The sequence below is a fragment of the Anarhichas minor genome, unplaced genomic scaffold (genome assembly GCF_050575085.1).
Source record: "Anarhichas minor isolate MPS153535 unplaced genomic scaffold, ASM5057508v1 ptg000040l, whole genome shotgun sequence".
In the NCBI taxonomy this organism is placed as follows: Eukaryota; Metazoa; Chordata; class Actinopteri; order Perciformes; family Anarhichadidae; genus Anarhichas; species Anarhichas minor.
This window is the reverse complement of record NW_027466486.1, coordinates 12788052-12802795: the sequence shown is the minus strand read 5'-3', so window position 1 is coordinate 12802795 and position 14744 is coordinate 12788052. Positions and strand designations below refer to the sequence as shown.

General features: G+C 46.3%; 1 protein-coding gene across 3 annotated transcripts in view; it reads left to right on the top strand.

Moving 5' to 3' along the window:
• Positions 1 to 598: 598 nt before the first annotated feature.
• The window catches only part of runx3 (RUNX family transcription factor 3), a 29288-nt gene continuing 15142 nt past the window's right edge, over positions 599 to 14744 (top strand). For all 3 annotated transcript variants that reach the window (XM_076108198.1, XM_076108197.1, XM_076108196.1), the window contains exons 1-3: positions 599 to 1769; positions 2494 to 2650; positions 4103 to 4207. In XM_076108198.1, the coding sequence (XP_075964313.1) occupies positions 1515 to 1769; positions 2494 to 2650; positions 4103 to 4207 (517 nt within the window). In that variant the 5' untranslated portion in view covers positions 599 to 1514. The remainder of the gene's footprint in view (positions 1770 to 2493; positions 2651 to 4102; positions 4208 to 14744) is intronic.

The window sequence follows — 14744 nt, the reverse complement described above, 5'->3', positions numbered from 1 at the left end:
TTAGATAAATGATAAACAGCTCAAGAAAACAAAAAACAAATGGATCAGAGATGGTGCTGTGACACACCAATGTGATAAAGGTGCACTTTATACATTATTTTATACATTATCAATTAAACTGCATGTGAGGCTGACAATTCCTAACAACACTTGCTTTGCACTAAACTATAATACATTATTTTACGATTTAATCCATCACGTTGAATATCTTACACATTTATAATTAATGTATGTAATACCAACGGTGCTTATGTTATTAACTATAATTAAAAATGTCAAAATAATAAATTTTTCGCCCAGCTCTGTAAAAAAAACATCTCCCTTATTTTAACTCACTGTCTCCTAATTTCTGTCTGCATCGCGTTAACGTCGGTCTAAAAAATAAAAAAAATTAAAAAAACACGAGCAGAGAGAAAAGCACAGATATGTATCAATAATTCAGCTGGTGTGTGTGTGTGCGTGTGCGTGTGCGTGTGTGACAACAGCACAGGGCTTGAGGAAGGAGCACCGGGGAGTTTGATTGGCCTGGTGAAAGCCCAACCCAGCAGATTCATTGGTGGAAATCCTCTCCACACTCCCAACCACGAAACACTAAAATGACTCGGGTAAAATAATATCGCGGCACTCTACACTCCGTCCAGCCTCGCGGCTCCTGCTCGCGCCCGGAAAACCCCTGCGCTAAAGGATAACTTTTAAAGGGAAATTCAGCTGGAAGCGACGGAACATCTCCCTCTTGTAACAGAGTGACGTTGGCTGCTTTTGCTGTTGAGGGAAGCGATCCAACGAGGATAAAGTTGCAAGAACTTTTACACGCAAGAAAAAGGACACTGATGTACTGCAAGTAGTTGGGCTGTAGATATTCGGGCTTGAAACATTTAGTTTTTTTCCAGAGGAGTCTGGTGAGATCTGAAGAGGCGTCTGGCAAAGTTTGGCTGTTCGGTCGACTCATTATCATACTTTTAAAAACGTTAAGTCGAGAAAGCCAGTCAACTGGATTGTCGAACTTTCTGCATCGCGGCTGGATTACCCGATTACCGTTGACAGATTGCCACCGATCGGCAATAATATATTTAGAACTTTCATTGGCTCGTTGTAGATTTCAAAGTAAGAGCTCAAACAGTTGGCAGTGTTGATATACTGTGTACACGCGGCTGAAACTGTCCATCAAGTGTGCCACGGATAACAGCGATATCAGACAAGTTCAGCACTGAGAGACACTTTGTTTTTTTGTTGAAGTTAGTATAAAACAGAGCAACTCTGATGTTCCTCGGGCTGTCACATCCTGTGCAGATGATCGAGCACTCAGTCATCAGAGTTTAGTTTCTGTTAAGGTCGCGAGGCTCTCTTCACTTAGACTCGGTGCGCTCTCGCCTCCATCCTTTGCGCTCACACAGTGGACCCCTGAGACCACCAGCGTCCGGAGGAAAACAAAAACAAAAACTGGTTTTCTCCCAAAAAAGAGTCCTGCTCTTCTGATACAACCCGGTCAGGTGGCACTGACCCAAACTGTTGTGATGCATATTCCCGTAGAGCCGCCCACCACCAGACGGTTCACGCCGCCCTCCACGTCCTTCCCCTGTAAACTTGGAGACGGCAACGGGGCCATGGCCACCCCGGGGCCCCTCAGGTCGAGATCCGACTCCAGGAACGTGGTGGACGTCCTGGCCGACCACGCCGGAGAGCTGGTCAGGACCGACAGCCCCAACTTCCTCTGCTCCGTCCTCCCGTCTCACTGGAGGTGCAACAAGACGCTCCCCGTGGCGTTCAAGGCAAGACACATGGCTTCTAATTTAACTTAGTTATATTTTTATTTTGCACACTGGGGCTTTCTTACTGTGGAGAGTGCATGAAACTTTGAAAAAGGATTAAGGCCAACCAGAAACATTTTATTGAGGAAACTATTTTTATATTAATAGTGGGCTCTGGAGGTTGTGCTATTGGTTTCTGTTTGGGTTTGTATTTGTGTAGAATATTAAATTATTAATGGATTAACTAGCGGCTTCAAACGGCTCCATACAGAGTAATACCATCCTTAATCTGACTAGAAATTATTAAAGATGAGATGTCTGGAATTATAAGATGACTGAGCAAATATATCAGAACTCCATTTCTGTATTATTATATATTTCTGTATTATTGCCTATATGAGTTTGGTGCTTTATAGTTGTGCCTCGTGTTAATATTAGACCTTGAATTATCTAAATCATGTATTTGGATCAGATCCAATGAGAACACGAGGAAAATAAATAACAATGAAGCACATGTTAGACACATTTTCTAATATAATTGTTAAATGTAATTTATCTACATTAGAGTATCTACCAAATGAAATCCTATATTATTTGTGTAATGCTGTATTGCTGGCATACTTGTGAAATTGTGAGGAATTTGCTGCTTAATATTATGGGACTCGGATGCGGTTTTACGCGCGCATGTGTGTGCGTGTGTTTGGTTTGGTGACCTAGAGTGACCGCCCCGCTGTCTCCTGTGCAGGTCGTAGCTCTGGGTGATGTCCCCGACGGGACTCTGGTCACCGTGATGGCCGGGAACGACGAGAACTACTCGGCCGAGCTGAGGAACGCCTCCGCCGTGATGAAGAACCAGGTGGCCCGCTTTAACGACCTGCGCTTTGTGGGCAGGAGCGGACGAGGTGAGCTGAAACACACGCGCGCGCACCCCCCCCCCCCCCCCCCCCCCCCCCCCCCACACACACACACACACCTGCACACACACAGAGTGAAAGAACGGCTACAACTGATTGCAATGCCATTTGCAGCAACATTTGGAAACGCGCTTATAATAATGTAACGGATCATATGTCTGGGTCTAAGTGGAGAACGACTGACAACTGACAGCGGTTATTATTTCTAAATAAATGTGAAAAAATATGAAACGTCTGTGACACCGGATATGTAGCACATAGGAAACGCTTATACTCATTTAAATATGGTGGTTACAGTATCTGTCAGATCTCTGTTGTCCATTGTGAATATTTTTTTAAAGTGCAGATCTGGAATCATTTAGCTTCCAGTACGGCGAGTGCCCTCACTTTGCCAACTGACGTCCATGGTGTCATCCGAAACATCTGGCCTGCGTCACGGTGAACAGTTGCGTTGTGACTGTAATTTTCCTAATCCAGGGAATATAAATGATTATCCACGTGGTGTAAATCTGAGGATGGATTTATAAAATAATTTTAAATTAAATAAATAAAAAACTCGCAATTCAGCTCCTGCGACGTGTCGAATAATCCCCACCACCCAAAATCCTATAAAACACAATATTTATCTTGGCTATTGTGTGCTGTATTTAAAATGAATCACACATCAACAGGCCTGCTTTAAGGATGGCATGTTGTGGTCAATGCATAGGCCCGTTGAGCAACAGTTTTGTGTGATATTGACGATATCAAAACCTCAACTAACATCAGACATAAACAACAAAATGTCCTGAAATATATATATATATATATATATATATATATATATATATATATATATATATATATATATTATTTTTTTTAAGTCTGGAATTGGGAGCTTCTTCTGACCGTTTGTAATTCATTTTAATATTATTAAAATGGTTGTGATTTGATGGATAGGAAAGGGATCTCCAAATAAATAAAAAAAGAAGCCTTTTCATTTCTGTAGACAAGAACCCCACTCGAAGATTCTTCTTTCCTCCCACGCATTCTCTTTTTTAACAAGAGCTGCCTCTCAGTCCGGGAGACGAGCACCGGACCCGCTGCATGAAACGGCCTTCCTCCCCTCTGCACAGACTCTGATGCAGATGCGAGCGAGATATCCGGCTCCTTGTCGAACAATAAACTATACGATGTAAACCATTTCGGACGATCTGGAACGCATTGTCTCAATAATCGAAATCATACCCGGCCATCAAAAGAGGTTTCTCCTCCCCCCCCTCCTTTAATTCAAAGGCTGCAGCGGGACAAAAGCCGGTGATGATTTTGAGGTTGAACAAGCGAGGTATTGTTGCGAACAAGAGACAAACAAATAGTTTGCAGATAATGAGAAAGGGCCGTTTATAACGTGACATGACTCGTCCTGCATAAAACCTCATGGACATGTTTGCTGTGCTACAGGAAAGAGCTTCACTCTGACCATCACCGTGATCACCGGACCGCCACAAGTGGCCACTTACCACCGCGCCATCAAAGTCACCGTGGATGGACCCCGAGAACCACGCAGTGAGTACACACACACGCGCGCACACGCACACACGCACAACAACGCTACTATTGTTCTTGCTAAAAACGCATTGTGGTGTGATGAGAATGTTGCAGAGCCACCTAGTTAGAAGCAGCTATTCTTGGTTCTGAAAGTGTGTGTGTGTGTGTGCGTGTGTGTGCTTGGGGGGTATCTCTACATGCTAAAAGAACTGCATGAGTCATATGCAGATGATGCATGCAAATCTAACACTGTGAGCAGGTCTGACTGTGTTTGTGTGTGCTTTGCAATTATCACACCAAGGAGGTAAAGAAAGCTGTTCACACGATCACATGTGCCAAAATTGAGTTTCCACTAGATATATTTTGGGGTTAAGACTTGGGTTTTGGGGTTAAGATTAGAAATAAGACTGGGGTTAGGCATGTAGCGGTTATGGTTAGGCCTCCAGCATGTAGCGGTTATGGTTAGGCCTCCAGAGAATGAATATAGGGCAGTGCATTGTCCTCGCAAGTATAGTAGCGCAGGTTTGTGTGTGTGTGTGTGTGTATGTGTGTGTGTGCGTGTGCGTGCAGCAGGGGCACAGTGACGGGCCCAGTCAGAGGAAACTGTAAAGCATATTAAGGCATAACCCAAGACCACTAAGAGGAGCTGAGTGAGTCTCCAAGCCGCAGGTGGCTCAGCTCAGTCGACCCCCTCCCCTCCTCCTCACCCCTACGTTCCCCAGTGCTGGTCAGAGGGGGTCGAGCTACCTGACCGACCACATAAGTGGCTCGTTGATTTCACACAGGGCAAGACTCCGTCCACTGTTAGGCCTGGCAGGGAGGCCCCCGGAGTGCTGAAGCTGTTAGCGCCACCGCTCAGCCGCAGCTCCATTCTCATGTGGTTTAATGCGGCTGGTGTGAGGGGATGGCGGAGAGTGCTGTTACGCATGAGGCAGGGGCCGTGTGCATGCTCAAGGCCGGATAGACGAGATGGGTAGGGTTTCATGATCCACCTATGGAGGGACGGGGGTCTGTAATGGTTCTAGGGTGCAGGGGTTTTAGAGGTCTCTGAACGGGCGGATAGCTGGGGCTTGTGCTCGCGTTTGCTGAGGGGGGATATTCGGGACAGGGTGGATTTAGCCCAGTCAAAACAGACCACAGCAGGGGAAGAGAGAGTGGTAGCAAGTGCCACATGAGATGGGGGGGGGGGGGGGGGGGGGGGGGGGGGGGGGAAGAGTATGGCTGGCAGAGAGGGAGACAAGGGGCACAGAAAGAGGGGCATCAACCCCCCCCCCACCACCCCCGCGCCAGGCTGGACGCTATTTGCAGAAGCATTTAAGAGAACAGCGACTGCAAAGGAAGGGGATAATTATAAACACTCTACGTGTGTGTGTGTGGGAGCGTGGATGGTTTCAATTTGTCTTTTGTTAAAAGAAAAAAGAAAAAGAAAGCTTACCGTGTGTGTCTGTGCATAAATGCATTCTCATGTGCATCTGCGAGTGCCTCAGCTTGAAATAACTGTGTACATCAAGGTTGTCTCCTGTCTGTCTGTCAACATGCTGCAGCTCCGGCTTAGGCGTCAGAGTGGCCGTGCTACTTTTACACTGGCGCTGGGTGCTATAAAGTGACACTGTTTAATATAGGGCAGGAGGAATTTAGGCCTCCAATAAACTCTGTTACACGGTGCTGAGAGGGAATTTGTAGAATGACAGGAAAGAAACTTCTGCAAAGGCTGATTTACATGTTTTTTTTAATAGCATCAGAATATGATTTCCATATGTAGTAGAAGCTCCTTCAGCTTAACCCCCCGGAACCTAGAGTGTGTTTGATTGGTGCAAATGTCAAGACGGCTGAAAAGCTTATCTGAAATATGAATAATACATCGTATTACTCTTCAGTAAAAAAAAAAAAAAAAAAAAAACAGATCCAGCCTCAACCAGGAAGTTAAAACAGCTGATCACAGTTAATAGAATAGGCATATTTATATAACTCATTACATTTGTTTTTTTAACGGGCTGTCAGTTCCGAGGCGGAGAGGAGCTTTCAGTCACTTGAGAGATGAGATAAAGGACCTCTCCTATTTAAACAAGAAGCACACAAGAGTCTAATATCAGTCATGCTACGGCACAGTCGAAATGCAGGAACACACACATTCAGACGTTATTAGAGCCATAAAAATAATCAGATTCTTCACCAACCACAAAGCACCACGTTATTTCGGCTGTATGTCGTTTAGAGCCAAAGCAGAGAGCCACTTCTGCCAAACACATAAAACTAATAGCATTTTTTCATTACAAATCTCATCCTCGGAGACGACTATGTACTCCAACGCTGCTTTGATCGCCACCAATGCCACACAGTGTTGCCTGTGCAGCTCAGCTTTATCACTGGTAGAGTGCAGACAGCCTAAAGGCCAGACTTGGCCCACGCTGGGCTCACCTGTCCGCAGGCTGGCGGGCCACGGGGGCCCGGGCCGTAGAGGCTGTTTGTGTAGGGCCTCGCATTTGCATGGCTGCCAGCCTAGCAGCGGCAGGAGTTGGCACAGAGGGAGGAGGTTTTATTAATGTTTACGGATCCAGTCAGGAGAACCTGACGGACAGGACTGCGGCGGAGGCGGCTCGCCAGCGGCAAAGTAACAAAGGACACCATGCCTTCGGAAACCACTTGAGCCGTATGATAGACTCTCTCACACACACACGGGCACACATGTGTACACTAATGTATATTCACATGCCCACACACACAGAAAGTAGGCTAAATGTTCAGCTAAGTATTTTTGTCTCCCTTGCTGCTTATTTCCTCATCACACATCCGGCATTCGTCACCATACGCCCTCCCCTCCCCATGTATCTGTCATACTGTATTATCAAACTTCTGCTGAGGCCAAACTGCAAACACAACCGTTGCAACCGAAAACTCAGACACATACAACGAGAGAGAGAGAGAGAGAGAGAGAGAGAGAGAGAGAGAGAGAGAGAGAGAGAGAGAGAGAGAGAGAGAGAGAGAGAGAGAGAGAGAAGAACAAAAGACAGAAAAAGGAAAGCAGATGACTTAAGTGTCAAGACCCTCCCTGTTCATCACACACTAGATGCACCCTGTGGTGTTATGCTCACCAATTAATCCCACAACTATATTTTTGGTGTTCGTCTCACTCCCTCGCTTACATATGACATCAGGGAGGGAGGGAGGGGGCTGTTTGTATTTCCATATCTCTCGACCTGAACTGAATCAGTCCCCAGGAAGAAAAGATGAACTCACCGCAGGTCAGGCTGGGCCAGAGAGATCAAATAAGGGGAGTTGGAAATATTTTGAGCTTGTGATATGATGTTCAGAAATAATTTACACAGTGTGTGTGTGTGTGTGTGTGTGTGTGTGCGTGTGTGTGTGTGTGTGGGGAGGGTGAAAAAAATGATTAGTACTTAAGTATTTGAATGTGTCGAAACAAAATGAGTACAATACAGATATCATTTACAGATGTGTAGACCTTAAGATGTGGGGGAAAAAATAAGGGTAAAAGTAAAACTATATTCTTTGTGAATATCTGTGGCCAGATTCAAAGCTGCTATCAGTGTGTGAAAATCAACACTCAGAGCTTGAACCTGTGTGTGTGACACCGAATTTTATTGCTGAATCTGATCAGGCCATTAGAAAGCAATTTTTTCTTTTTTAAAAACCAAGCGTCAAGAATATGTCAAATTGTCCAGGCAAGTTCGCAAATGATTCTGGTAGGTATTTATTATCTATCTTAAAAAAATCAACATCATTTGCAGCCGTTTCGTTCCCACTCAGAGGTCTGACGGTCGGGCAGGCTACAGAAACAGAAAGGAGAGACAGTTGTTTGCTGAATGTTGAGGATGGTGGAAGCCTGTCGTAGCGAGGCCAGAGCGGCAATTTGTCTGATGTGACTTGAACATGACACACACACGAATACACCCTCACCGCTAACACAATTATACAGTGTACATGCAATACCTGCATACGTTCAGGTAGAGCTCACACACCTCCCCACCCATGGGCCCACACATCCACCGAAATCAAGTGCTGTCGTGTTTTGTTGTCTCTATTTACTCGGCTGGGTGTGTTCACAGAGCTCCAGGAGGAGAATGGCAGGCGTGGGGTGGTGGTGGTGGTGAGGGGGGGTGCACATGTTGGAGTTGGCGGGTTGATTCTATTTGCATTTGGCACACTGACTGTACAAAGTATGCAAATAGACAAACAATGACATTTGCTGTGTTATTTTTCCTGCGATATTGCAGTCTCTCGGTAAAGTAAACAAAAAGGCAGCGTGCGCGTCGAAGCGTATGCATTTGCGTGCGCTCAGCTCATACACCTGCCAGGTGCGTCCATCTCTTTAAGTCGCCCTCCCCCCAAACCCCACCCCACGGGCCACGCCCGCGCTCCACAAATCACATGAAAGGTTCGCCCTCGGTGCAAATTGCTCTCTCAAAAGGCAACTTTGATGTCTGAAAATGGAGATGGGTGTCTTTGAAAGAAAGGCCTACAGGTGTATCAGTGCCAGGGGAGGGGGGGGGGGGGGGGGCAGTGGCACGTCTGATGATGGGTGCTTTCCTGACCGCTAACGACTCGCCGCAACTCACAGATGTATTACCTGGAGACATAGTGGCCTACGCACGTACAAACACACACACACACACACACACACACACACATAAATAGCGATTAATCTGAACAACCAAACTCATGATAATTTATGTTTTGGGGAAAAAACATTCGTCTGCCTCAATTCCACTGACAGACAGATGGGAACAGATAAAGGGGAGATTTTATGTCTTCGGAGAAACGACACTCGGTGGCGTCTGCAGTGTCTGGAGGACGCTGACCGCGACGTTCCTTCTTCCTGGGGTCCAGATGCGTCATACTTGGCCCTCGGTGATTAGAAGCAGAGCAAACATTGGCCAACTGATAAATCCACTGGAATGCGGCGCTGCGTATTGAATAGGTTTGGACTGATTTCAGTCGCCACATTCTGAGGTCTGAGGCTTGCGACGGGCGGCGCATGAGGCCAGTTTCCTTCGACAGTCGTGCAAGATATGCACGTATTAGAGACGTCCATCTACACGCTGCCGTTGATTATTTTGCGAGACATCTTTAAGTCTCTGTAGTTATGTTAGAGTCAGAGTCATTAAAGCGTGATTCAACAGACATGAAAGCATCTGTAATATAATCAAATTCTGTTATGGGAGGGTAAACAAAGGTCTGAGATAAAAGCTCTTTGACCACTGTTGCCACCTTAATCACATCGTGAAGTTCCGAGGCCAACTCCCTTTGAGGGCCACACACACAATACACACACACACACACTCACGCGTGCATGCACACACAGCTGTTGGTAATCCTACTTAGGCTTTTGTACTATGGCTTTCCTGTGAAAGCAGAGCTAATTAGTCTAAATACCAAAGCTAAACTAAGATGTAAACAAAGAAAATATACTCATTAGTCTATTACTGGCACTTTTCTCCTCGCTGCCTCTGTTTACTGTTCGACATGTTGCTGCAGCGTCAATGCACAAGTTTTCTCTCTAAAAACAGGAAAAAAGAAGAACATTGTCTGACAATTTGAAGGAGAGCGCAATGTCCCCCCCTTGGGCCAGTTGATGACTGTTGGAGACACACACACACACAATAGCCTCGGGGCCAAATGCCCTTTCTTTTTTCCACTCAGACAAAAATTTCCACCCTGCATTTGCTGACGCCAGATAGAACAGCAGTGCGTACAAGGAACTACCGAATTATTTACAGAGGCCCCAGACAGTGCTTCTAATTCACCCTGATGATGCAAGTAGAAGGCATTTTTCTCAGAATCCCTTAACGAGGTAGGCCAACGTCGCTGCTCCTTCTCCGGCTCTCCACCCACTCCCCTCTAGACTCACCAGCCAAGCGTCTTTCCTGTTTACCTACCTATGAAGGGAAGTAAAATGCCCACTCTGTGTGTGCTCACTCTTCCTTATTTACACTGACCCATACGGGAGGGAGCCATTACGACCTTTCAGCCGTAATTCAATAAAAGTTCCGTTTTGTATTTAGAAAAATAAATGGCCCATGAGGGGAGGAATATTTTCTCCCCCGCTGCATTATGACAATAAACCGGTTTCTGTGTTGGGGCAGTGGGGACGGGGGTGGAGGAGGTTTGTGGGAAGAAGGCACCTGCTGGTTACTGGAAAAGACGCCGTGTACCACCACCCTGCGGTTTTGGATATTTATTTCTTCAGGCCTTAATGGTTAGGAACAGTGAGCAAATAATAGGTGTAGCGAGATCTTTCTTATGCTTCCAGGAGCGGAGGAGGTTGTAATCCTCTGGGTAAACACAGGGCGAAGCCTTGGAAACATCACAGAAACCAAGAGGTCAATCTTTGAGACCCTCAAACGCTGCTGTAGTCGTCCACTGACGTGATTATAACCTTCGGAAAAGTACTGAAAGTCAAGTATGTGCGTGCTTACATGCTGGAAAATTCACACATTTTAAATTTCACACATTTACTTTGACCCACCTGAAATATCAATTCTCATTCTGCGTAACTGTGTGTTTAGGGGTAAATGCACTCTTGCTGCACATCCCTGTGCGTGAGCTAGCATGCACAAAGGTGTGAACGCCAAGCCGTTTGACACATCTGCTGGCGTTGCATTGATGTATGTGACAATGGCAGCTTGCTTTCCTTTCCCACAGCCTTGCAAGGCCCCCACCTTTCCCCCGGCACCACGCTGCTTAGAACAACCTGACTACCGCGTATACGCACAATCACGTACACAGCCACAAACGCACAACAACCCCAGTCGCCATTAGAGATTAAGAAAAAAAAAAAAAAACATTCAGAGTAGTTTATTGCTTTAATATGAGCCGTCACCGGAGCCAAACAGGCCTTCCGTGCTCGACAAGGCCAGAGCAGCAGAAGTAGCAGCACTGGGGGGAATCTACCAAGTCTGCAGGCAAGCAGCCAAAAAGCGTCTGAAAAAAACAGCCATATCAACCCCAACACGCCTCAACTCCAGAGTAGAAGACAGTTACACACACAGACACACAAGCACACACACACACGTTTAGAATGGAGGGACAAAAGAGGGATGATTGCTCTCAATGTGCTACGGGCCTTGCTGTATTGTCAGAGAATCCGGGTGCAGTGGGCCTTATTTTGGCACCCCTTCATCCTCTTTGCCTGCCTCAACCTGCCTTGCTGTGAGGCTGTCCTTGTGTGGCACTGCTTCTGTTCCACACACACACACACACACACACACACAAAGAGCTTTATCCCCTTATCAGAAAAGGAAGGCTGCGCTCTTTGCTCAAACAGTCTCATGTAGCAACTTCCGCTGTGAGCAGCTTGTTTTCAGACCTGCAAGGGGGATTTTCACACTGCTGATGTCCCCAGAGAGATGCCGACACATCTGCCTGGGGGACCAGACGATCCCCCAGCTGTGGTCAGAGAGGGTAAAACTGATTAAAAAAAAGAAAACGTGCCAAAACTCTTGCTGACCCCCCTCCTGAAAGCTTAGATGGAAATAATGTGTCCACAAACTTGCCAGCGTATTCGGTGTTGCCATGTTTATGACAGACCTCAACTCATAGTAGTTTATGTGTTAGGAAATAAACAGTCCGCCCATTCAACCCATGGTAATGATATAGCTGTTAAAATGTAACGCATTCATACGCAAAGTCTTACAAGTGTGTTATGTAAATGAGTGGAAAGTAGTGCAATGTCTGTGTGTGGCTAGCATCGACTCATTTAGGCCCAGACGAGACAGCCACAATCACCAGCCAAGGGTGAAACCCACATCCTTCAGGGTCAGCCTCAAAACAAGAACTTTGATTCGTCCCACTGTAAATACCCAACAGCGTGATTGGTGGCCTTGGGAAACACGGTGCCGAAAAACACACCGCTGCAGAGATGCTTTTTCGAGCTGCGCTATATACGGTGCCAGTAACAGGACGATAAGGGAAGTGTAAGACAAGAGTGGCGGAAAGAGGCAGGGTGGGAACGAGAACGTTCGGGGGGGGGGGGGGGGGGGGGGTTCAGGTCTGCTAGCAAGGAGGAAGAGGAAGACAGGTGTACGAGTCTTTGCTCAACAGATGTCGAAACGTCCCCAGCGTCTGTTGAGGGCAAACGGAAGTCTGCTCGCAGGCAAGTAGGCCTCGCTGCAACACATGTTCAACTGTCGCCCCACATCGCACTGCGAGGATTCAGAAGTGAGATAAGCAGGCTGCTCTTGTGTTCACATCTTTTCAACACTTTAAGAGTGAAGATAGATGCATTTTTTTAAGTTGTGGTACTATTGATTTGACTCACCAACACGACAATATTCAAACATTTCACAGCCTGCAGGAGGCTGCCATCACAGTCAGCCAGTATCACAGTCAGCCTTCATATTGAACTCACAAATTCTTCTTGCACTGCCCAGACATTTCTTGTGTGTAATCCTATAGCATACTTACATAGACTTTACAGTCCAGACATAGTTTTCAGTGTTGAGCGAGATACATGCTCTCCAAATCAATTCTAGTGTGTTATCAGGGGCCTATCAAGTCCATTTATACGTCGAATACAAATATTTACACTTCAAATATATTCAGTGCAGGCTTGGGTCGGGGCCAAAGCACGTATTGCCCTTTGCTGTCCGGATAGAGTTTCACTTTGCCCCTGAAAAAGCGCCCAGCCATTTACTAAAGAGAGCTTGTGTTTAATGTGTCTCCCTTTGGACGGGAACATATGTTTCTTTCTTTCAATGGAGACGGAGGCAGACAGAGAGAAAAGAGAGAAGTGGAGGGAAAAAAAAAAGTGTGGGGGGGGGGGGGGGGGGGGGGTGAAGGAAAGGAAGCAGGTCGTATTGGGTGATCATTCAGCTGTGGTGTCGGCGTTTAAGGCCTGGCTGTCACGTCGCTGAGCAAACACTGTCTCTGTGTTGAGCTGATACGGGCTTTGTGGAGGCGAAGGCTGGGCAAGACTCAGTGGAGTTTGCTGTTCATGTGGTCAGGTCTTAGAGCACCAGGTGTAACCTTATGAAAAATAGCTTCACACTTTTTCACATCGCTTGCACGTGAATGTATGTGCGTGCTCTTCAAAGCATGGAGAGCAAAAGAGCAGAGTAACATCTCAAGTTATTCTGCAGCAAAGATAAAACACTATCAGGAAATTAAAAAACACACACGCGCACAAAACAAAGCAGGGCTGAGAACGGCACACCCATTTCTTCGAAAACACAGCCATCGCCTCTCAGTGCATCGTTAATACCAGACATTTTATATCAAGCATTTTATTTGTTCTTCATAGACTTCCATAATGCTTTCAGATGATGCGACCGCTACTCTGAGAGGAGGCTAGTAAATCTACAACCTTTAGCATCCATTTCGGCTCTGGGCGCTTATTGAGCGCTGCTGTTTAGGCCTCATGTGTGCATTGGCCCCCATCTCCCAGCTCTATCTTGTGGTTATGATATCATAGAGAGAAAAACAAGGGCATTCTCTCCTAAGTGCACCCTGACACATTAAATATTCATCCGACCACAGAAACCCGTCTGAAATGGGGCCGGCGTGGAGCGCTGGCACCCCTCTGGCCCCCGGACCTGCAGAGTAGAAGTCAAATGTTGGCGGTCGGCGCAGACACGCTGTGGCTACAGACCGGGTCAACTGGCCAAAGAGAGCGCATTAACGCAAGGTTTAAGCGGAAGATACGGGTGGAGAGTCTTTGGGGATGTCTTGCAGAGATTTAAGTGATTTAGATAGTCGAAAAAAACACTTTTCTTCAACGAATAACGGAGACAATGTGCAGGAGAGAAATACACAGGCGAAAAGTTTAAAGTTCATTTCTTAATACCCCTTTAAATGACAAACAGTATAGGTGTACTTCACAAGAACTCCTGTCTGCCCAAAATCATTTTTATGACAAAAAAGAAGAAAATAATGACTAAATAGTTCCCTTTTCCTTCAGTATAGTTATAGTCATAGCAAGCCTCTAAAATCTAATCTAAATCTAATCTAAACTTGCCTATCATGGAATGCAGATAAGGGAGGGGGAAATATGAAGCCATATCACAATCTCTATGGCAGCTACGAAGTGTCTTAAAGATGAGAGGAAGTATTTGTGCGTGTGCTGCCGTCCTTCTGATAAGTATCCAAGAGACAAAGGCAGAGGGAATAACAGAGGGGAAGGGGAAAAAATAAAGTTTCGAGCCACCTCCCAGTTGATTAGTGGTGTTAACAGCGACTGAGGGCCCCCGGGGTTAATGAGCCCCAGGCCTCCGCTCCTCCAAAAAAAGAAAGAAATCACCCTCTCACAGCCCACTAAACCCCCTACTGGAAGCTCCGAACAGTGTGTCGCCAAACGCCGTGCGTCCCTGCCAACTGGAACTGGGCCACAGGATCCACAGCCATAGTCTCGAGTGTGTGCACGTGTGTGTTTGTGGGCAGCTGAATGATCACTTTCATCCATAAAGAGTCAGCCAATTCATCTTAGACCACCACTGGCCGCAGAAAAACGGACCAATTATCGTTTTTGGGTGTTTTTTTCCCCCTGCCTTTTTATTTTTTCGATCAGAGAGCGGTGGGATGTATCGTTTCCCTGACCTCA